Source organism: Botrytis deweyae, assembly GCF_014898535.1.
Source record: "Botrytis deweyae strain B1 chromosome Unknown BDEW_003, whole genome shotgun sequence".
In the NCBI taxonomy this organism is placed as follows: domain Eukaryota; kingdom Fungi; phylum Ascomycota; class Leotiomycetes; order Helotiales; family Sclerotiniaceae; genus Botrytis; species Botrytis deweyae.
The window spans coordinates 784864-807158 of record NW_024066210.1 but is presented as its reverse complement, the minus strand read 5'-3'; the positions used below and the strand labels follow the sequence as shown (position 1 = coordinate 807158).

Below are 22295 nucleotides of genomic sequence, written 5' to 3'. Positions count from 1 at the left end.
CAAAAAGGATATACAGCTTGAGGTAGCAAGGTTACATTGTATAATAATCCCTGCTTTTTCTTACCACTGAACGAGTTGGCCTTTCCGCATCATCCTTGTGATGACTGACCTCATTTGTGCATTGTGCATGTAGATAAAAAAAATTGAATCCAAAGCGGTAGAGTTTGCGATGAAGCTGAAACTTGACCTGGACAACTTGTCCTCCAAAGTCATTTGACACTAGTCTCCGAAGTTGAAGAACCGGAAATAAAATAGTGAAGCGAATTAATCCCCCACGAATTCAACTACCATTAATATGTACAACATGCGCCAAGAAGGAAAGGCTGAAAGTATACCCCGATATGAGCAATTACACTGGCCCAACGATTTTGTATCATGGGCAATCTGCAGGATTGCAACCATTGTCGATCTTGAACAGTTGTTCGTATTTAGGTATTTAGGCTACAATCTGTTTCATCATGCATCTTGAATTATCTTATCTATCCAGTCTTTCACTTTGGCTGCCATTGTTTCGCTGTGATCTACGTTTATATCCAATTAGCGAATGTTCCCCAGCCGTTCACCCCCTCATAAATTAGTTCTAGACCGAGACCAAGTACTCACTGATGCAGAATCCATGATCGATCCCCTCTTTGTCAATAATCATGATAGGCTTGTTAGTTTCCTTGATTGAAAATGAGGAGGTGGAAGAGGCTGATGGCACAGGAGAACCTCGTGCAGCAATGAGTGCATCGCGAGTATGAGATGCTACCCAGTGATCCTGTTTTCTCTCAGCATAGATTCACGAGTATCAGACTAAAGCATACATTTTCCCCAAAATAAAAAATGAGCTTAGGTGGAGAAGATTGAGACGACTCGGAATGCTCAACACCCCAGATCTCCGAATCCCATTTGTCATCCGTGATGGTGTTCATTTCGTCACGTGCAAGATGTCTGAAGACTTCATCAGTGTTGTCATGACCCAGAGGCGAATGAACATACAGTGCTTGCCAAATACCATTTTTACTTCTCAAAAAGCTCGTGGTGACTTTCGCTGCCTCCTCTGGCATTCCCGTGACCTTCTTCACGAGAAAATCCAAAACAACATTCGGAGCACAATAAAGAAGCATTTTAGCCGTAGAAGACGCCAAGACAGGAAAGTTCGGAATTGACATCAGAGGCGTAAGCTTTGCACCGGAAGGGGAGTGAGAAATGTGAGTAACTGTTGGGAACAGAAGAATGCCTGACAAAACTGCAGATATTGAAGAAACTGCAGCCGGTGCAATAAGCTTGGAAAGAGTTTCTAGAAGGATATAGGATCCAACCTAGAAATTTAGAACAAACTTTTCATGGAAGTCTGGGAAACTCACTGAATGCCCTATCAAGATCACGTTTTTGTATTGTGTGGGTGAACCATTTATCTGCTCTACTAGGCAATCATGAACAAGATCTATTTGTTGTTCCAATGAGTATGGATTTTGATTGGGAGAATAAGAGGGGACATCGTCCGTCTCGAAACCAGCCAACGATTGGCCAAATATATGGTAGGTATCCGAATTCTTGGTGGGCGAGGAAGACAGGAGATCGTTGAGGAGCGAAAGAAAGGTCGAGCTACGGAAGTGTCAATGAAGGTATATATACATATCGAGAAACACTAATAATACTAGTAACCTATCAATCCTGGGTTGCCTGTGATGAAGAATATCAGATGATAGGTAGCGTCGGGAGAGTCTGAAACGGGACGGTATGAAATTTGTTGAGGCATCTTGTTCGAACTTTTATTGATATATAGAACAGCAATTTCAAACGAGTGAATTCTAAAGTTTATTATGTCTGAGAGGATAGAAACGACCCGAAGTGAGTATCCCTTGATCCATACATGTTCCGAGGTAAGGTGTGGTAGGGACTTTGGAGATCCAGGTACGCATATTACGGTGGCCGAAACAAACACGCGCTGAGGCTGAGAATTACAGAATCGGCCACCGTATTTTCCACGTGAACAAATAGATCATCTATCTGACTATTTTTCGACAACACTGACTGGGTATCTACCTATTATCACATCTCTATCTAATGTATAATAAATAAAACACCATCGGATCCCAAAATCTCTTGAGAAGCCCATCAAATATCAATACAACAAGCTTTCTCTCGCAAAATACTCTTTGACCGCCTCATCCTTCAAGTTTCCCAGCTTTCCTCATTACCAAACTTCATCCCGCACTTCTCTCCATCCATATATTCGTCCCACGTTCTTAAGTTTTCATTGCTGTACTTATGTTTCAAAGTCCCCGTCAAAGTCACGAGTCTATACCGCTCCAAGTCATCATCTGAACCCGACTCTCGAGATAAGACTCTACAAGGTAATCTGACACTTAGCACATGATTGATAGCCTTTTGAATGATTCGCTCCATCGGAATATGGCAATCGGCGTCCAAAAATAAGACTGCCATTTCTCCAACATCAAATCCGTTGTGATCGGTAGGTTGGGGGAACGTAAGATCGTTCAGAATCCCTCGCGTCCATTCTACTCCATCTACTGGTTTGCTTGTCATTGTAGGATATTGGAGATTACCATCTTGATCTCTAATACAACCCCAAGTGATCTCCTTTCCCGAAATATCTCCTTCATCAGATGGAGGATGATATGATCCGCTAATAGATATTGTCGTGGTGTCCCCCCTCAAGAAAGGATGCAACCTCCGTGTTCCACTCAAACCAGCTTTTGAAAAAAGCTGCGTAACACCACAAGCTTGCATTGAGAACCAGAGGAATAGCGATTTCGATTGTAAAAGAACCGATCCCATTGCCTGGAGAATTGACAATGGAAGAGACGTACACGGCTGGTATTGAAGGCTCGTTACGATTCAAGGGAATGACGCTTGTAGCGCCCATAGATATAATAAGAGAAGCCCAGAATGCAGGATAATGGAACGGATTTGGATGAGGATAAATTCGCGCTTCGTGAAAGTGAGGAATGGAGTAGAAGATTGAGAGGTATCTCTTGCCGGGGAGAGGTCATGCTTAGTGCTGATGAGGAGGATGTGTAAGAGAGTAGAGAGGCACGGGACTCGGACATGTTGCGATACAGAAGATAAATGGAGTCCTGGAGCCAAAAGACCACTTGAAGAATATTGGAATAAAGTAGTACCTATTGATTGTGTCAGTGGTGATGACAGACTCCACAAATATGTGTGATATCTACCTCGACTATCCAAATAGTGTCCTCCGATGAATTAGGAGTTGAAAAGTGTTCGCGCCATTGTGGGACCGTGGCATTGTCGTTGCAGCAGTAACTATTGCGAGTGTCCAGCTATAATAGTGAAGCCTTCTAGACCACCCGGAACCTTTACCATTTGGTATCCAAGCTTGTGATATCACTTAATTCTCGTCGTTAGCGTGTATATAACGAATCGTTAGTCTTCTGATTCGTTTCCGTGTTTTCATCATGTGCGCCCAATCCAAAATAGCTATCAGGAGTTCGAACGATCTTTTGCAGTATTCTTTCGACAAAGTTGGCTTTCGAATATCGCCTAAGAAGTAAATTCTAATGGGCCATGATTTTGCCCATGCTTGATTGCACAGTACGAAGTTGATAGAGTTTTCGGGATGTTCGAGATAAGAAGCCATAGCGTCTCCAACGTTGAATCTCGGTTCCGTCTTGAAATGGAAGATACATTGTAGTGCGTTTCCGGGGTGAGGGGGAGGAGGAGAGGGGGAGGGATGAGAGCGAGAGGGAAAGGTAGTAGAGTAATGGGTGAGTTGCGGGTTAGGATGATACTCTCTTTGACGAACAATAAGACGGACTTGCAGGGTGTGAGGAATGGTGTTTTAAGGAGGCAGTCGGCAATGGACAAGTTAGCCCAATTCCCGGGGCCTACAGGTGGCGAAAGGAACATCGACACCTTTTGCGTTGTATCATGCCCTGCCAGCGCATATGACTCCAGAACCATGGAGCGATTGACTCTTTGTACTTGGAGATCTTCCAGAGCTTTTTGGAGTGGTGCAAGAGTGGCCCAAGCGACTGAAGAGGCATTTTTATCTACGATTTGTTGGTAGATTGAAACACTCGAAACGTCGAAATATGCTGGCTTGGTATTCCACTCTGGGGATACTACAACCTCGAAAGCATCGGAGGAAGTATCGGAAACAAAAAATAAACCATTGAGACTAGAAATATGCATTAGGATCGTCTCAACGCAGTGCCTAAAAAATTGGAAGACCTACAGTAGTTGAATAGGAAGGGAGGTTAACAGCAAAGAGAGCCACAGTATTCTCGCAACAATAGGTACAATTCTGAAGTTGCTGAAATCTTGGTTGCCTATGATGAACCACTTATTCTTCGAGTGTGCTATATCAATGTCCATTCTGGTGGGGGTGAGAAGACGTTGCCGAATATAATCAGAACCCATCAAGAGTAAAGCAGCTAGGATGTTCAAGCCTGTGATTAAAGAGTTTAGGATATAACCAATGGTATCACAATTCTGTGATGCTTTGACATCTTTCAGACGGCAGGCGCCAAAATTGTTGTTCTTCGGCAAACAGCCAGCCACGGTTGCCAAAACCCACGTACACAACGTCCAACCCACAGCTAATAATCTCCAAGTTGATGAGAGTAAAGGTGTAGGCTTGTCGCATGTATCTCCGTTCTTCACCAATGCCGTGTTACTCTCCTTTGAGAACGTTTCGTTCGTAACTCGAAAACAACAATCCATACACGAACTGGAGCAATTGCTTGGTAGTTCATTTTTGGTCTGAATGCGGTGAAGATGGGCTTCATCAGCGATGGAACAGATCTTTTTACGAGATAGAGGGCATTCATACTCGTCATCGGGGTGGTCCGACAAATCTAGAGGCATCATGCACCCGCAGTTGACCGTTTCCTGGTAGGCTATGATTCTGATTATGAGGAGAAAGGTTGAGGATACGAGAAATAAAAGAGTTGGCACGAAGAGTAAGGATGTGAACAGTATTTGAGCGACGAGTCGATACTTCGCCATCTTGGCGGTTCATCCCATTTTTGTCAAGTGGCAGGAACAATTTTCTCAGAGGTATGCTACTACCATTGATGGCATGGATCAGATAGACTCACTAAGATCAATTGAGAAATTTTGACATAAATGATTGTGAGATTATTTCGCTTGCCTGCATTTTAACTCAAAACTCGTGTCCAAATTCGAATGAATTCTTGACTTTTGCCATCAACGTTACATCTGGAACTAGATATTTGCAGATATCTTTCTCATTGGACCAGTGTCTGAAAGAAAACTAAGGCGAGGTTGTATGCTTGAGGCTGATTGCTGTACCTCAGGATGTGATCCGATGTGCATAACGGCGCGGAAATGAAGAAATTTAGAGCCAGATTGGGTTCAGTTCCCGCGCTGAAGTGTTAAACATGGATCAAGGAGATGCTGAATGTTCATAATCAGCAAACCACTAGGCATTTGACATATAATTAGGACCATCAATCCCTTCGACGACCAGCATCCAATCATTTTTCGATTCTAGAGATATGGCAGAAGCCTGAAACAGAACATTGTGAGTTGCAATTGAGATTCTATAAAGGAAAGAGCGCAGGGTTGCAGAAGTTGCTTCAGATGCAGTATTCCGAGTGTTGGGCCTTGTATTAGACGCCGAGGACGCGTCACTTCATTGTCAACGGACTTCACCGCAATCGTGGTATCTCATCGAGGAGTCAATGGCATCTAATACACGGACTCCTGATGACAGCACACTGAAAGGGATACCCGCTGCAATACTGCAAGCTTCCATCTCGGGCTTCGCGGTTCTTCTAAAAAGTATGTAGGACAGAGAGCTGAGATTGTGACTCATGGCGGTTGCAAATGCTACTTCTGATCGGAGACTTGTCAGATCAACAGCCTTGTCTATTTGTTGCTAGAAAGAGTTCAATGCATATAGCGCTGTTGTATTGCAGTGTTTTGAGCTCTCCCCTCGAATTTTGTTTTGAAGGGGTTGGAGCTGGATATCGGAAATTCTCCAGTAGAACAGGTCACGAGAATAAGAGAGCCTTCATTATAATCCCCTTCTCTCCCTCTCTCGCAATGACCTGTCAGCATGGGCAAACTTTCGTGGACTGTGATGGAATATGCAGAGGTCTATCTTCATGTTCCTTGTATTGATATCGCAAGATAAAAGAGGTGAAATCCGCAGCTATATCACATAGATTATCATGGTTATCAAGAAAAGTGATTGGAAAAGACGGGGTGGGTAGTCAGGCTTGAGTATCCCGTCATTGGTACCGTGGGGGCTGCACAAGGGGTTTTCTCACAGAGGATGGATTCTCCGACTTGAGCCACAAATCATAAGCCACCTGCACACCCAAAAATGGCTTTTTACGATTCAAGATGATGTAAGATCTCACAGCATTGCTCATCAATCAAAGTTTCAACTGTAAATACTAAAATTAATCACAGTGAGAGTTATTTCCCTGTCCACATGACTTCCAGGATGGAAGTAAGGGAATCTCCTAACTTCACAGCATTCTTAATCTCGAACCGCTCATCTGCCCGCCGAAAAATCTCTCTCCAATCTTCCATAGATTTCTCCCGAGAGCCAAAATATGAAAGCATATTCAAATTCATCGTTCTTTATCACTCTTCATCAGTAACATCATCTGGGGAATGGAGAACTAAACTCACCGAAGTCTTCTCTCTTCATGCCATGGAAGCTCTCCCGACTCCACCAACAGTGGCTCCACGATAAGTAACCTCGATCCCTTTTTCAGCGCCGGTATTTGATTTCTTAAGATTTTGATACAATAATGATCCGTCCAGTTATGGAATATAGCACGGAAGAATATCACATCTATATTCCGAACAGTCTGTGGAGTCAACATGTCATACGTCATGAAGTTTATTCGATCTGAGATCTCAGCTGGTACGTATGTAGGCCCTTCTGCGATTGCCCCTGCGAAGTCCTGTACAATGAAATTCAAGTCGGGAAACTTTTTTGCCAGGCTAATGCTGATAGGTCCATACCCTCCGCCAACATCAACTATGGTTGCGGACTCAAGACTCTTCCAGTCATAGCATTCACATAACAACGAAAGGTCATTCCTGGAAGTGAATGCGCACATCGCGTTGGCAAAACGCTTCCCTCGAGAGGGATGAGCACTCAATTCTTCGTAAAGACCTTTGTCGGTTCGATGACCAATGCTGTATCCCTAAAATACCAACTATGTGAGCATATTGCATACCACAGAAAGTATCTTCAAATTTCTGATAGTCTATATCAAAAATGAAAGAGTTGGTGTCCTCACAGTTTGGTTGGGCTCTTTTGCATACCCAAATTTTTGCACCGCCTCGACCGTCTATAATTCGATTAGTGTCGGAGATATGCAGCGTCACCCAGAAAATAAATTACATGTGCAGCAGCCTGGAATCGTTCCTCGGTGACAATTCCAACATAATCCGTTAACAAAGGGTCCGATGCTAGAAGTTTGGACGCTGCTGTATGGGCTACTACTCCCGGCCGAACCTCTTTGAAGATGTGATTCGTCATCGCATATCCCAAGATTCTGCGAGTATCAACCAAGTTCAAGCCGCACTTTTCAGAGATCTGTTCATAGGTCGCTTCGCCGTTTATTGGGAAAGTATTGACCATATCATATGCATATATGAATTGCAGGCTCATACTATCCATTGCCTAAACAATCACGTTTAGCTTAGTTGACAATTTCCATAGAATTCTCAATCTTACGAACCGATGTGCCCATCAAAGCTGCTGTAGGTCCTAACATGAGATGATGAAGCTCCATGGTTGCCTTCAAAACCTCCGCATATGCCGCAGCAACCTCTTTTTCATGAGATGGAATGATTATGCGAGAAGGGCCAGAGATATCAAAGGATGGCATCGGAAGCTTGTTTTTCAAGAAGTATTCATTGACAATAGCAGTGCAACTCGAGATAGTCGTTGCAAGCACTGTGATCTGTGATGGAGAGACCATTATGTCGATCGCCGGAGCTTGAGTGAGTGCGCAACAATTGGTGTCTACAATTGTGTAGAGATTGGATACAAATTCTTATGGATGGATGATTATATTGATACACTCAAAAACAAAGTAAACATGAACTCTCATAAACAATATTGATAGGGAAAGGGGTCTCCTTTTTCTGCCTATGTGGAGTGAAGCAAGAAAACTTCCAACATTCCCTCAATGGATGTGGTCCAATCATCCTTTGTGGCGGTGACAATAAGCCAAAGGTTATTTCATGATCAATGCAGTATTTGGAGGTATCATTCTGTTACCAAGCATTTTGAATGTCTTTTTGTTAGATACAAAACTTCTTCACAAATGTGGTGGGACTAAAAGTATATAACCGAGCTAACCGAATTAGCTCTACCGATGCCGAGCCGCTAGTGCTCCCGCACCAGGAACTTGGAAAGCGGTAAGGGGCCGAGCCAATCAATGATGTCATGTACAAATTCCCAACATTTATAAAAATGTTTGTTCGCCGATTTTCTGTCATTTTTTGAAAGCAAAATAGATTGAATTTATCAATATTTTGATACATATTCCAATCAATTGCCCGCTGATATGCTTCAATACGGATGGGCTTTGGCCTTAATGGCCATTCCGGCAGTCTCTTCATCGCAAATCCCACTTCGTATTTCACAAGATTATTCCGCAAACTCTCATACCCAGGATTACAAGTTCGATCCTCTCCTTCATCTTCCCGGTATAAGTCCATATTTCGATGCAGTTGGCCCGGGTCTTAACCACAAAGCACCTCGTCTCTGCGAAGTCACAGCTGCATCTTATCTTGTCAGACATGCCGCAATTTATGCTAATGATGATGATTACGAAACCTACATCGAACCATTTTTGAAAAAATTAGATAGTACATATACCACCAAATCAGGAAAGAAACGGAAGGGATGGACTGGCCCGCTCGCATTCTTTGAGAAATGGCAAACCCCCATCGATGATCCAAAGAATCAAATGGAACAAATCACTCCTCAAGGAATCAAAGACTCGAAAAAGGTTAGCAAACATTTGTTATCCAGATATCCCGAACTAGTACCCACAACGAAACGAATCTATGCGGACAAGAAGTCAAGAACACAAGATACGGCCAAGGCATTCGGTAGTGTCTTTCCACAGAAAGTCGAAATCGTCGAGATTGGAACAAATCGATCGTCTTTTCATTCCCAAGTCCCACATAAAGCATGCGATGCATTTACCAAAAAACCTGGAGACGAAGAATTACAAACTTTCCTCGCAAAATATGCACCGTCGATCATCGCAAGACTTCAGCAGTATTCACCAGTCCAACTTGGGAATTATGATATAATGGGGTTGCAACAGATGTGCGGGTATGAATCTGCTATCACGGGCAAAATTTCAAAGATCTGCGACGTATTCACAGACGATGAATGGATGGCTTACGAATATGCGTGGGATATGAAATATTCGCGCATGGTGGGCCATGGAAATCCTCTTTCACCTTATTTGGGATTCCCTTGGCTGAATACCACGGCGCATCTATTCTCCAAATTTCATGCGCCTCAACATTCCGAATCTTCCGGTGATGGGATCCCCGATGACGACGGCCAACGATTTTTCTTATCTTTTACCCATCGCGAAGTTCCTCCTTTCATAGCCACCGCCCTTGGCCTCTTCAATTCCTCCAATGCATTCGCCGAAGAATTCCCAACCGATCGTATAAATTGGTCTCGATCATGGAAAATGTCTGAACTCATCCCATTCTTAGGTCATGTTGGAATTGAAAAACTCACATGTAAAGGATTGAAAGGCGATGCGGATGACGAAGACGATGTGCAGGAATTTGTGAGGATCATTGCCAATACGGCCCCAAGGCCAATTCCCGAATGCCAAGGCGGGCCTGGCGCTTCTTGTGAGTTCCATCAATTTGTCGAGATTGTAGAAAGGGGAATGGGTATATATGGTGATTTTGATGGCGTTTGTAAAAATAAGAAAGAGGTCCCGAAAGATCAGTATTAGGTTACGGACTCGGAAGAGGATCTGAAAATGTATTTATAGACCTTAGACTCCAACAAGAGTAATGTATAATATCAGAGATTGGAGATTAAAGAGTTCATTTAATTGTCGTCATGATAATATATCGATTTGAATACAAAACATGTGTTTCATATACACGACGAGGTTTTCGCGTGGGGTAAAGAAGACTTGCAACATTCTAATCCGTTCTTTGAAATTATTCTAGATAATTCCAAACACGATAGATGTGCAACAAAACTATCTATCAAACACTGAAGGTCACGAGGTGTTTGCAAGAAGATTCGTTTATTGCTTCTCGAACATTTGGTTTTATCGTTCTCGAACATTCAAGCGTGGGAACCAACTTGGCGTTTACAGAAATGATAACCACATCCTGCCGCAGTTTCTAAATTTAAACCTTCGATTTTTGATTATAACATTATTGAAGCTTACAACGACCGCGGTTTCAAAGCCGCAAGGCGACTTAAGAGATATGCCTGGCTTTTTCCAGCCAATATCACACATATCAAAACCCTTCTCATCGAGAAATATCGACATCGAATTGAAAGACAACGACCGATGAAGAGGAATTTATGATCTTCATAAAATGAGTATATCTCCGATCCTGGGTGCGATCCTGCTGATCTATTTGCTCCAAGTGAGAACAAACCAGTATTTGATCAGTGCTTGAGGCATTTAGGTTGTCTTTCTTTTGCTATTTGGGATTGATTGATGTTGATGTTTGGCTTCTAGATTATGAGTACCCCAAGTGTTCTTCAAGAGTACTTTGAGGTGTTCGTTTGACTGTCATGCTCTTTACTGCTTACAACTTATACGATCATTTTACTTCAATTTTACTAGGAGACTCTGGGAAGAACTTTCAGACTTTATAGCTGATAATATTCTCTAGCATTAGATCGAAAGATGTACGGATAGGTATCAATCTAGACAATCTGGGAATACATCAATTTCAGAAAGGTCAGTACGGTGTGAACCCCTTCATTGTGGGCATGCACGGACCACTCCATCACTTTCGTTACTGTCTGCAATTGAACTTCGCGATGGTGGCAGGACATAGCGGTACCCTTCAACTTTTGTAATTTGATTCAGGACGGGCCATTTCTATAAGTGGGAGAAAGAACCCCAAAATCTTAAAGTCCATGGAGATTTCGCGTGCCATATCTACATGCTGTCTAGTGAATGGCACATTGCGGGCCAGCTGAGTGCCCAAATACAAAGGTGGGCCCAATATTCAGGGGTGACAAGAAAACTTTAAGCCAAATTGGTTGTAGGTTAGAGCTCATTAACTACTTTGGTGACAATGATGCTTGTAAGCACATCAGATGCGAGCCGATTTTATGATTTTGTGCTGATTTAATGTGTCAATGCAGGTACCAGATTAGAGTCATCCCATATTCTCCAATAACGTGGTGGAAATCAGATCTATCCATTCCATCGGGTACCCCGGGTCCATAAGGGTCCAGTCCTACAACATCGTGAGAAAAGCCTTCACGAAGATGCTTCTTGGCTCGGCTGGATTCGTTTAGTATAATGGCGCCAGAAAACGTTCAATAGTTTGAACAGTGAGGTTGTATGATTAGACGTGATATATAGTTGGCATGCTGCACATATAGTATTTTCTTCTCGTTTCTCGCGTTGTGTCTACACTCTTTGACAATCGTTAAAATGAAGTCGTTTTTTTGTTTCTCAGTCATTCTTTTGGCACGTTCTGTGGTATCGGAAAACATTCCTTTTTGTGCTCCAGCTCAAGTAAAATATTGTGTATTGGTATGTTAGGGGATATTGATATTGATATAATGTAGCTGATTGTGAAACAGGACGATTGTCTTCAACCATTAATCAATCAGACTACCTCAGGACCTCAGTTCTGTGGCAAATATTTAGAGAATGACAGCATCAGTATTCCCGATTATATCCCAGCTGCAGCTCCAGCATCTCGTATCTCATCTGCATGTTCTTGTTTAATTCAGGCTCAGCCTACAGCAAAGCCCACCACGCAGTCGTCAAATGTTGTAGGCTCTATTGAGCTTTCAGTCTCTACCAAAACATTTCCTTCTCTCGAGACGTCTGTTCGAACTATTCCCTCCGCAATAGTGTCCGTAGTCCCTACATCTCCACCAGCCATTCCGGGGTCGGGAAATCAATTCACCACCTCGATCATATACTCTCTCTCCACTTATACTACTCAGTTAAGTGGACTATTGGTAACAAACACCCAGTCTGTGGTCGATTCTACCACAACTTACCCTGTCACCCATGAGATTACACAAAGCCCAAGTCCCAAATCAACGGCACCAGTTGGATACACCACATCAATAGTGTACACCTTGTCTAGTTACACAAACCCAAGTGGTGAAGTTATTACGAAAACAATCGTAGACTACACAACAGTTTGTCCTGTCACCGCCAAAATTACTTCAACTTCTCAAGCACTGGGAGAGTTGGCTAGTGAAAGCACAACTGCATATGAAACATCAACAATTTATAAGATTTCGACATACACGACCCTTGGGCAGACAATCACAAAAACTTTAGTAGATTATTCAACCGTCTATTCTATCACAAAAATATTGTCCCCAAGTCCAACTCCCAAATCGACGGTTGAATATACAACATCAACTGTATATTCTCTCTCTACTAGAACATACACTTCCAGCGAAGAGACTTTCACAGTAACAGATACCGTCGTTGATTATACGACTGTTTGTCCTATCACAGAAAAGTCTTCCCCAACTCCAGAACCAACAGTTCAATATACGACTTCAACAGTCTATTCTCTCTCAACCAGCACGTATATTACTAGCGGGAAGGCCGTTACTGTGACTAATACCGTGGTTGATCATACAACTGTTTGCCCTGTCACCCAGTCAGCATCTTCAACCCAGGGCACTTCATCGCTCACCATGTTCCCTTCGGCGGCTTCATCCACTGAGAGTGTAATTTTGACTTCAGCCTCCGACAATTCAATTGTTCCCTCATCCGTATCTGTTTCAGCATCGGTTTCCAGCAGCTCAATCGCAGTTCAGTCAACAAAAACAAGATCGCGCCACTCCCGCACAAAGTGTACAAAGGCTTCCCACTCTACACAAAGCTATCCATTCGGAAATTCCACATCTTTATATCGACCTACTGGAACTGGAAGCTCGAGCCCTTCTTCCATATCCGGAACTGCATACTCATCATCGGTTAGGTACCCAATGAGTAACTCCACAACATCAGACCTTCCTCTAGGAACTGCATCTTCAACTGCTCACCAAGTGACAGACTCTACTCGATTGCAAGTTCCTTCAGGAACTGGATACTCAGCATCTTCGACAGCTTATGTAATTGCAAACTCCACAAGCTCGACAAGCTCGAATGTTCCTTCGGGAACCGGATATTCAGCCCCGGCGAATTCCACAACCACGGAAATTCTCCCGACCAGCGCTTCCAGTCTAGAGATCAATAGCAGTACTTCAGAATCACCAGAAACTACTGAGATTCCTATTACAAGCGCTCCATCTACAACATCAAGTCTTGTACTTCCTTCTGTAACTGCATTTTGTAGCACAGACGCGGCTGCCCTGGTATTTGCAGCAGCTGGTACACCAGTAACCTCTTATTGCAGCAGTCTACTCTCCATCCAGCCAACTTACGCAGATGAACAGTACGTTTTCGTCACAAAGACCACTTTAGTCACAACTACCACCACCGTCAGCCCCGCAACTATCACCGTTTTCAAGAGAACGACAAGGAGTGACCCATATCCATTCACATCTACATATGATTTAGCTCAACAATCATCAGCTTGCAGCTGTCTCTCAATCCAACCAGCCGTGATCGCCGAGACTGTAACAATAACAGTTCCCGCAACATCATTGGTCGTTGTCTCGACTACAATTCCAGCTTGCACTCCATCACCTACCCAAGTAGTTGTCAATGGTGATTTTGAAACCGCAACATCGGGATCTTATCAGACGCCATGGGTTCTTGGTAGTTTAGCCTATGTACAATCTAAGGTTAATAATGCATTCACTTCATATTCTGGCGATAAGTTTGTGTAAGTTCCCTTCCTCTTTCTTGACTCTCTATCCAATTATCGAAAGCGAAACTAATCTCCAATAGCACCCTTTATGGTCAAAGCTCGACTACAGCCACCATATCCCAGCAAATTGATTCCCTCGTCCCCGGCCAATCCTACACTCTTAGTTATTACATGTCAGTGATGGGAGTCATCGTCGTGCCAACAGCTTCTTGTGTAGTTTCTGCTTCCGTGGGAGGAGTAGTTGTCGATACAGCAACGATTACGTACTTGAATATAGCGAGTTATAGAACTAGCTATTCACAACGCTCGGTGGCAGTAGTTCCGATAACTCAATCGGCACAGTTGAAAATGACTTGGCAGTGTGGCAGTCAAGTTATTATTGCAGTGAATCTTCTGCTGGATAATATTTCGATGGTTGGGGCGGGTCAGAGTTGTGATGTGTCTCCTTAGTTATGAGAGCGGTCATGGAATAATAGAGTAGATAATTTGAATAGATGACATTTTCCTGTCTGTGGTTTAGTTCGGTTATAATACCTACCGTATGTTACAGATCTGTCTCTTATTCCAGTCTTGAAACATGATTTTTGTACGGTTTTCAATGCGCAGGGTCCTAATACCATGTAAAATTTTATACATATCGTGTCCAGTGCATGGCTCAGTCTACTGTAGTTTCTCGCTAGGATCTAGATCAATGGTAAAGTCTCCGATGACTCGAGTTCGAATCACGCCCAGAAATCAGACAAATCCCCCGCATGGTTTCACAATATAAATGCACATCCATCAGTGATACATTGAGCAGAAATCACTACCCAATTCCAAGACATAGACGCGCGCTTTCACAATCAATTCAGGATATGGTTGTCAAAGCTAACAATCTCATCAACTATCGTATCTCATCTTGATACATCGGCCCAGGGCTGGGAAAACCCAGAATGTTTTGGAAAAGCATCTATCCCTACAGTTTATATATTAAATTGACTATGGTTTTCTTAATCGTCTACTCGCATCATCTAGATATTTACCACTGTTCGATATACCAATAACACGAAATGTGTGGACGGAAATTCCGGTCCGACTATCAAATACACATAGACGGATACTAAGCTGATTCTTTTCCAGAACGGTGGGACTATCACACTGCACTCTTGGATGCATGGTTTGGGAATTTTTTTCTATGGGTTGGGATGGACCGGCTAGTAATGCTCACAGGATAATATCGCTCAGTCGGGGAGAGCGAAGCGGGGAAAACGAATGAACATCCCCGCGAAACGAATTTCGACTCGATCGATAGGTTTATCAACTGTGAAGCCAATGCAACGATTTTTTTACTGCTATGATTTTATCTAGAGCTGCGTTCGGGCATGTTCGAATGGTATGCCAGCGACGAACTTTGTCGTGGCATAGTTAGCCTTCCCCGACTAGCCTTTTGAGGAAACTAACAGAAACATAACTTGGGAGTTTTGGTGGTGTTGAAATGATTAGGGCATGTTCTAAGATCTCAAAAGGAACATTTTGATACATATTGTTCTTGGTATCGTTGTGGCTTCTAAGGTCTAGTCCGGATACGTGATGCATATTACCCGCCATAGGCTTGTGCTTTTGAGTTGGAGTCAGGAGCCGGTTTCTATCGTGTAACAGGGTATGTTCATTCGTATCCGAGTGGAATGAGAGCTCGTACTACCTACTCCCTGTTCAGAATGGATTAAAATCGTTTTTTTCTTGGGCGCTGATGGTCGAATCGGCAGTTGTTATAATATCTGCCGTTCTCGGCACAGCACAGGCCCAAATGTGATAGAAACCAGTTCTGAAATATAGTTTAGACAAACGGTATGAATGTATCCTTGAATTTGAAGTCTCAATCGAAACCCCATAGAATTTATCTGCCATCTCCGGATTATGCAATATACGTAGTACCCCACTGGATTAGTTAAAGTTTCCCGCTGTCAATAGGTGACTGAGCTAAATTTAGAACATAACCAGGATCCATTCTGATTTGCCTCGGGAATGCTCAGGCTTCAGAAACATGTGGCGCGATCAACGACAATCTACCGACATACTACTCTCCGTTTGTACTCTACATTGTCTTCAGAAATATCTAAACATATAACACAAATTTAGACGAATTCTTGTTCATATAAACATCATTCAGACCGTTCATTTTCATTTCATTCGCACAGTTCAGGCTAATATCATGATAGGGCATGTCTCATTATCATAACGCCATTGTTGGAATCAAACATGTTGTTCATTAATTTATTGCTTTGAATGATGGGATGGTTACATGAGATTGAGCTCGCTAGGAGTCCCAATACTACCAAACCTCAAATCTTCCTCTGATTTGCCTCTATTTACATTCATCCCATCGAATCAGCTTGGGTATTTCCCTCGTCAGTACAGAACCTTCGTACTTTCCTCAACGGTATGTTCCCAACCACAATATACACATTTTCTACAATCCGGTCTCAACATTTTCCACTCCCCACATGTGACACATCTTCTAGCCAATACATCTCTGTCAATCTTGTCCGCTACAAAGTTGAGATCATCATCGTACCAGCGCAACAATCCCGCCCATCTTCCCTTGTATTTGCCACTGGCCATCGCTCTTTCCAAATGCTCAGAAGAAAGTTTCTTGACCTCATCAATAGTTTCCTGGGAAAGCTTGGCATGCGGAGGTCCATCCAGTATCTCAATGGCCAGTTTGCTGAACGTAATATATTCCTCTTGGTTGGAACCCCAATCCCACGTTGTGAGAAAGTCATGCACATTTTGCAGATTCAAATTCTTGGCATTTTGAAATTTCTCGTTTCCGGTTCCGCATAAGTATTGCCAGATAGGTCCTATTGGTCCGATCTGTGGGGATCGCATACACATGTAGTTGAAGACGTTCATGCGTTGGTTGTTGGGAACACGGTCTTTGCAAAAGTCTTCGTACTTTTGGAATAGATTCTTCTTGACGGATGAATCCTTCCCTGAGAGATAGTTCTTTGTCATTTCAGCGGCATAAATACTGGTGCTCATGTTCGCGTTGATGCCGGGGGAGTATAGTGGATTGGTAAAACCAGTTGCATCACCAATAGCCAGCCAATTGTTTCCAGTAACTCGTGGGGCACGGAATGCCAAATTCTTGCGCACGAACCAGGTGGTTCCAGGGCCGTAGAGATCCTCGATAAGTTTGTGCTTTTCCATTAGTTGGGTAACTTTCTGGTATCGAGAAACAATCCAATTGAACTTCTGTTCCGCTTCGCTGCTTCCAAAGCTGGAAAGATTCTCTGGGTAAACAACATCGGAACGAAGTGCAAATCCAATGCTAACAACCCACCGAAATTTGACCTGGAATCTCGCAACTAATTCAGGTACTGAAGGATAGGAGTCTGCTGGTGCTTTGGCCGCATTAAGATCCAACAGATGATTGATCATGGCTGTAAGGTTAGGGATAGAGCTACCCTCCCATGAAGGAAGTCTAATGACCCAAGCCCATCTAAAAAGATTGTATTAGCTTTTGTTGTTCAACCAAATCTCCAAAACTGGAACATACCCTTCAGGCAGACATATATGATTTGTGTTGACACTTTCGTAATGTCTCAATGGTATATCAGACTCATCTCCTAGTTGTTCAAAGTACGCCCAGTACGCATTCGTATTAAACCCTTCTACACGTTCAATACGTGCCTCTTTCGAGATAAAGCGGTGGAATCGTCCTGTAGCATCAACTACCAGCTTCGCGTCCACAGATTCTTCCACCATTGTCTCGGAGTCTCGTACTTGAAGAGACATTCCATCATTTTCGTCTGTTACCGTGGACTTCTTATCAATAACGACCTCTCTTCCATGAAGAACTGTTATTCCAAGGCGTTGCGCATAGAGTGTGAGCATCAGTTCACTGATTTTTCTCTCGACTTGGAGTGTTGGTACAAAATCTGCAGCAGGTCCATTTGCCACAAATTGTGTGTAATCTTCTGGATCACCTTCGGAGGAAAAGTAGAAAAATGCCAAGCCATCTTTTGGTCCAAAAAGTCTTGAAAGCATCGGAGTTTGGATCCCGACAGTTTTGAGCCATAGTCCAAACACTGTTAATGTTGACTCGCCGATCTTGTAAGTTGGGCTGGCTGACTTTTCTAGGATGGTCAGGGATGTGAGGTTTCCCTCTGTGATTTAAGTTAGCAAGTGTATGAAAACTAATGTTGGTCGATAGATGATGCCCGTTCTTTGGACCCTTTGCCATATTGGCGTAATACTGCGCATGGAGATAAAAAAGTGGATTAAACTTACTTCCATTTTGGAGCTCCAAACTCCTTGCGTGAATTGCATAAATCAAAGCATGGATTCCTCCGCCGACAACAACAACGTCAGAACTTTGCGGCAGTTTATTACCACATGAGTTGTATGAATTCAAATACGCAGTATCTGAAGTTTGTTGACTAGTTGTCGCGACGACAAGGCCCGCAAAAAGATCAAAAAGTTTGAGACCCATTGTTCTTTGCAAAACAGCATTGCGTGCATCTTGGTTGAAATCCAAGCTTGGATTTACTTTTGTAGCCATGGTTCTTAAAATTATGCGGCTCCAAATTAATGTTGGGGTAGTGAATGGTCAACAGTATGAGGAGGTTGAATCAATCAGAGAAAGATTTTCTTGTGTTACAAAGCTGCTTGCATATATTCAAATATATATGATTTAATGTTTGATATCCAACGCCAAGCATCGTCATCTACTTTTACATTGCCTGTAAGATAGATCTCGATGATAGACGTCGTACCCCATTATTCCATTATTGGAATGGTCGTACAAGATTAAAGTAAGCTGGAGGCGGGAATCTTTGCCAAGGATGGGAGTTGCACAATCGAGTAGTCGACATGGTCACACATTGATGTCAATAATCTATCACCGCGTATTAGAAGCAAGCAAACGATGTCACACTTCGGACCCCAAATCCGAAAAAATCCCACTTTCCCATGCTTTAGGCGCTGGTATCATACAAACATCACCTGGGCATCTTATATACCCTCACATCAAATAGTCTGTGGAGTTACGAGCTGTTCATACTGTGATCAATGCCTCGGCTCCCCATCATAAAACGAGCTGACCATCCGCCTCATTTTTGCCCACTTTATGTCAGTTTATTATGGATCATGGTTAAATTTAGCCTTATCTCGTCTCCTTTGGGTTACAATAGATGTTCCCCAGAAGTTTCGGATCCATGGTCTCGGGGCTGTCTCGAAGCATTGACCATTCCATGCACAGTCCGTTATCAGAAAGCTCTTAATAATCCTCCATTCACCTCGTTTGGACTTTGGAAAGGGGCAGGGCAGACGCTTACCAGATAACACTTTTAATTTCAACTTGGTGTTGGATTCAGACCGTCTCTATATTCACTTTTGTCCGTGAATGGAAAGTTAATTTCTTTCCTAAACCCGTTCTCTCCATTTTTGTGTATTACCTGATTTAGCGTCAACGCTGTAGGGCGTTTCCCTTGATAGTTTATAAAAGTACTTCAAGTCATGCTTTCTTGCATCATCTAGCTTCAGATTGTGCCATCTTTTTTAATACTATCAACATGTTGAAGCTTATCACGCCAGTTCGACAATACCATGTCACTCATTTACCCGTTCGATATGCAACGGCCTCGCTTCAGAACTACACTCGTGGCTTTCACAATAAGCAACAGTTTCTGGGAAATCCCAGAAGGAGTTTATCAACCCATACCCATTCTGAACCCAAGCCTCTTCAAACAAGTACCCAACCTAAAAGCCATCACAATGAAACATCTTCCGATATCGCAAAAGAATATCCTCTGGGAACCATGCGGCCGGTCAAGGTCATCAGCATCGGAGCAGGAGTCAGCGGTATCAACATGGCTCGAGCTCTGAAACGATACGGTACCAACATCGAACATGTAGTCTATGACAAAAATCCTGAAGTCGGTGGTACATGGTTTGAAAACTGTTACCCCGGATGTGCATCCGACGATCCTTCCCACAATTATCAATTCTCTCACACACCAAATCCTGGTTGGAGCTCCCTGTTTGCACCAGCGAGCGAAATACAAGATTATTTACAGGATGTGTGTAGCAAGTATGAGTTGAGAGATCGTATCAGATTGTCGCATAAGATTATTCATGCGCAGTGGGATGAGGGATCGGCGGAATGGGTCTTGCGGATTGAGAATCAGGTTACGGGTGTGGTTTTTGAAGATCAATGCCATTTTTTGCTTAATTCGGGTGGGATGTTCAAGTATGTCTGGGTTATTCTTTGAGTATTGCAAACATGGCTAAGGAGAAATAGTAATTGGAAGTGGCCAGATATCAAGGGTCTACACTCTTTCAAAGGAGATCTCGTTCATTCTGCAAAGTGGCAGAAGGATGTAGATCTCAAGGGTAAGAGGGTAGCCGTGATTGGAAATGGTGCATCTGGTGTCCAGATTGTTCCAGTTCTACAACCAGGTAAGATCACCCGATGGTGAAAGAGATGGTCGTATAGCCAGCTTCTGACCACTGTGTAGAAGTCACAAAGCTTTCCCACTTCGTTAGGACAAAGACTTGGATCTCGCCCAACAGTAAATCAGTGTCCCATATCATGGAAAAGTACGAGCTAGATGCTGCGCACAAGTTTTCCGAGAAACAAATCCAGAAATTTCGCGAAGATCCAATAAAATACACAAAGTTTCTTAAGGCTATTGAATCCTTATCGAACAAAAGATTCAAGACAGTAAGTGCTTTGCCGAACTTACCCATCAATAAACGCTAACCCTAAACCATAGATCCTAAGAGGCAGTCCCGAAGCACTAGAAGCCAAACGCGTCATCTCTCTGTACATGGCCGAAGCGCTCAACTACGACAAACATCTCATCGCAGCCTTACTTCCCGATTTCCCTGTCGGATGCAGAAGAGTCACACCAGGTGTTGGCTACCTGAAAGCTTTAACACAACCAAATGTCGACGTCATCACATCCGGTATTGAAGAAATACAACCTAACGGCATCAAGCTTACAAATGGTGAAATCATAGAGGTCGATGCAATAGTTTGTGCTACGGGTTTCAACTGCTCTTTCGTTCCACGTTTTCCGATCATTGGAGAGAATGGAAACTTGCAGGATCTATGGAGAGATAATCCGAGTCAAGCGTATATGTCATGTATGGTTCCCGGAATGCCAAATTATATCAGTAAGTTCTCCCTCCCAACTTATTCCCCTCTTGCCTACAAGCTAACGCCGTCCAGCATTCCTCGGTCCCAATGGTCCATTAGCACACGGTGCCATTCCCATAATAACAGAACAACTCAGTGCTTTCGCTTTAAAGTTCATCCAGAAATGTCAACTCCAGTCAATTTCGTCCTTCAGACCTCTACCCGCAGCAGTAAAAGACTACGCAGAACATATAGCGCAATTTATGCCCCGAACGGTATGGACAGATAAGGGAGTAAGAAGTTGGTATCGCAATGGAAAAAGTGAAGGACCAGTTTTGGCGCTGCATCCGGGAAGTCAGGCGCATTTTTTCCATATGTTGGAGGCGCCTCGGTGGGAGGATTTTGAATGGAGGAGAAAGGACGATTCAAGGGACAACAGGTTCAAATATCTGGGGAATGGATTTTCCGTGAAGGAAAGTGAGATGGGAAGCGATGATACGTGGTATTGGGGAGAAGCGGATAAAATGTGAAGTTTTAATTGATGATAGGGATTAATATGGGGAGTGGGGTATGATATGACTATTTGAATTGTGAAGGAAATAGAATATTCTGGATTTGTTCGAGAATAGCTGGCTGTTTGGAACATATGGAAGGGTTTCTGGATCGAATAAAGCAAATGGAATGTCTTGAAACTGAGATCAATGTGGATGAGATAAAGGATCTGTAATTTGAAAGGATCTTGATGCATTCTTATAGACTATTAATCACGCAATGGACTTGCTTAATCGTATCTGCATCTTGGTTTACCCCGCCGCTATTGTAACGTCAGGATCTCACTGTGTTTCTTGTACACTCCCTCCTCCGAAGCGAAGAATTCGTGATGCTTTTCAGTCCTCTAATTTCGCTATGATCCACTAGTCATCGATACGGAGCATCGGCTCGTTATTATAAAGCTTGATGTTCAAAAATATGCAGCTTGAAACAGAACATTCACATTCACAGATCTCAAGAATCGAAAAGTTCACCGCCACATTAATTGTCACACAGGATCGAAATTACAGCAATAACGAGCGGAATTCTGATGTTCAGATTTATGTTGCATTTCTGAATGTTCACCATGAAGAAATCTCTTATAGAGAGCGTTAGAGTCTCCAGTATTGGGGAG

The 22295-nt window shown here is 43.1% G+C and overlaps 9 protein-coding genes across 9 annotated transcripts; 4 read left to right on the top strand and 5 right to left on the bottom strand.

Annotated features, from left to right (window-relative positions):
* Positions 1-456: 456 nt before the first annotated feature.
* EAE98_001631 (uncharacterized protein) lies at positions 457-1744 on the bottom strand (the record flags this gene model as incomplete). The annotated part of the gene is made up of 6 exons (XM_038949250.1): positions 457-521; positions 604-760; positions 807-933; positions 982-1304; positions 1350-1590; positions 1644-1744. The coding sequence occupies 6 exons, from the start codon at positions 1742-1744 to the stop codon at positions 457-459; spliced, it is 1014 nt and encodes a 337-aa protein (XP_038814235.1).
* A 416-nt stretch (positions 1745-2160) lies between these two features.
* Positions 2161-2787, bottom strand: EAE98_001630 (uncharacterized protein; the record flags this gene model as incomplete). The annotated part of the gene is made up of 1 exon (XM_038949249.1): positions 2161-2787. The coding sequence occupies one exon, from the start codon at positions 2785-2787 to the stop codon at positions 2161-2163; it is 627 nt and encodes a 208-aa protein (XP_038814234.1).
* Positions 2788-3374: 587 nt separating this feature from the next.
* Positions 3375-4727, bottom strand: EAE98_001629 (uncharacterized protein; the record flags this gene model as incomplete). The annotated part of the gene is made up of 4 exons (XM_038949248.1): positions 3375-3513; positions 3776-4150; positions 4208-4653; positions 4704-4727. 4 exons carry the CDS (start codon positions 4725-4727, stop codon positions 3375-3377), a joined length of 984 nt encoding a protein of 327 aa, XP_038814233.1.
* Positions 4728-6420: 1693 nt separating this feature from the next.
* On the bottom strand, positions 6421-7946 carry EAE98_001628 (uncharacterized protein; the record flags this gene model as incomplete). Its single annotated transcript, XM_038949247.1, has 5 exons — positions 6421-6586; positions 6640-7163; positions 7260-7310; positions 7364-7645; positions 7704-7946. The coding sequence occupies 5 exons, from the start codon at positions 7944-7946 to the stop codon at positions 6421-6423; spliced, it is 1266 nt and encodes a 421-aa protein (XP_038814232.1).
* A 591-nt stretch (positions 7947-8537) lies between these two features.
* EAE98_001627 (uncharacterized protein) lies at positions 8538-9965 on the top strand (the record flags this gene model as incomplete). The annotated part of the gene is made up of 1 exon (XM_038949246.1): positions 8538-9965. One exon carries the CDS (start codon positions 8538-8540, stop codon positions 9963-9965), a length of 1428 nt encoding a protein of 475 aa, XP_038814231.1.
* Positions 9966-10104: 139 nt separating this feature from the next.
* Positions 10105-10545, top strand: EAE98_001626 (uncharacterized protein; the record flags this gene model as incomplete). Its single annotated transcript, XM_038949245.1, has 2 exons — positions 10105-10140; positions 10189-10545. 2 exons carry the CDS (start codon positions 10105-10107, stop codon positions 10543-10545), a joined length of 393 nt encoding a protein of 130 aa, XP_038814230.1.
* Positions 10546-11648: 1103 nt separating this feature from the next.
* On the top strand, positions 11649-14457 carry EAE98_001625 (uncharacterized protein; the record flags this gene model as incomplete). Its single annotated transcript, XM_038949244.1, has 3 exons — positions 11649-11750; positions 11801-14022; positions 14088-14457. The coding sequence occupies 3 exons, from the start codon at positions 11649-11651 to the stop codon at positions 14455-14457; spliced, it is 2694 nt and encodes an 897-aa protein (XP_038814229.1).
* Positions 14458-16395: 1938 nt separating this feature from the next.
* On the bottom strand, positions 16396-18550 carry EAE98_001624 (uncharacterized protein; the record flags this gene model as incomplete). The annotated part of the gene is made up of 3 exons (XM_038949243.1): positions 16396-17488; positions 17546-18155; positions 18280-18550. 3 exons carry the CDS (start codon positions 18548-18550, stop codon positions 16396-16398), a joined length of 1974 nt encoding a protein of 657 aa, XP_038814228.1.
* A 1012-nt stretch (positions 18551-19562) lies between these two features.
* On the top strand, positions 19563-21660 carry EAE98_001623 (uncharacterized protein; the record flags this gene model as incomplete). The annotated part of the gene is made up of 5 exons (XM_038949242.1): positions 19563-20239; positions 20291-20448; positions 20508-20713; positions 20766-21168; positions 21224-21660. The coding sequence occupies 5 exons, from the start codon at positions 19563-19565 to the stop codon at positions 21658-21660; spliced, it is 1881 nt and encodes a 626-aa protein (XP_038814227.1).
* Positions 21661-22295: the final 635 nt, after the last annotated feature.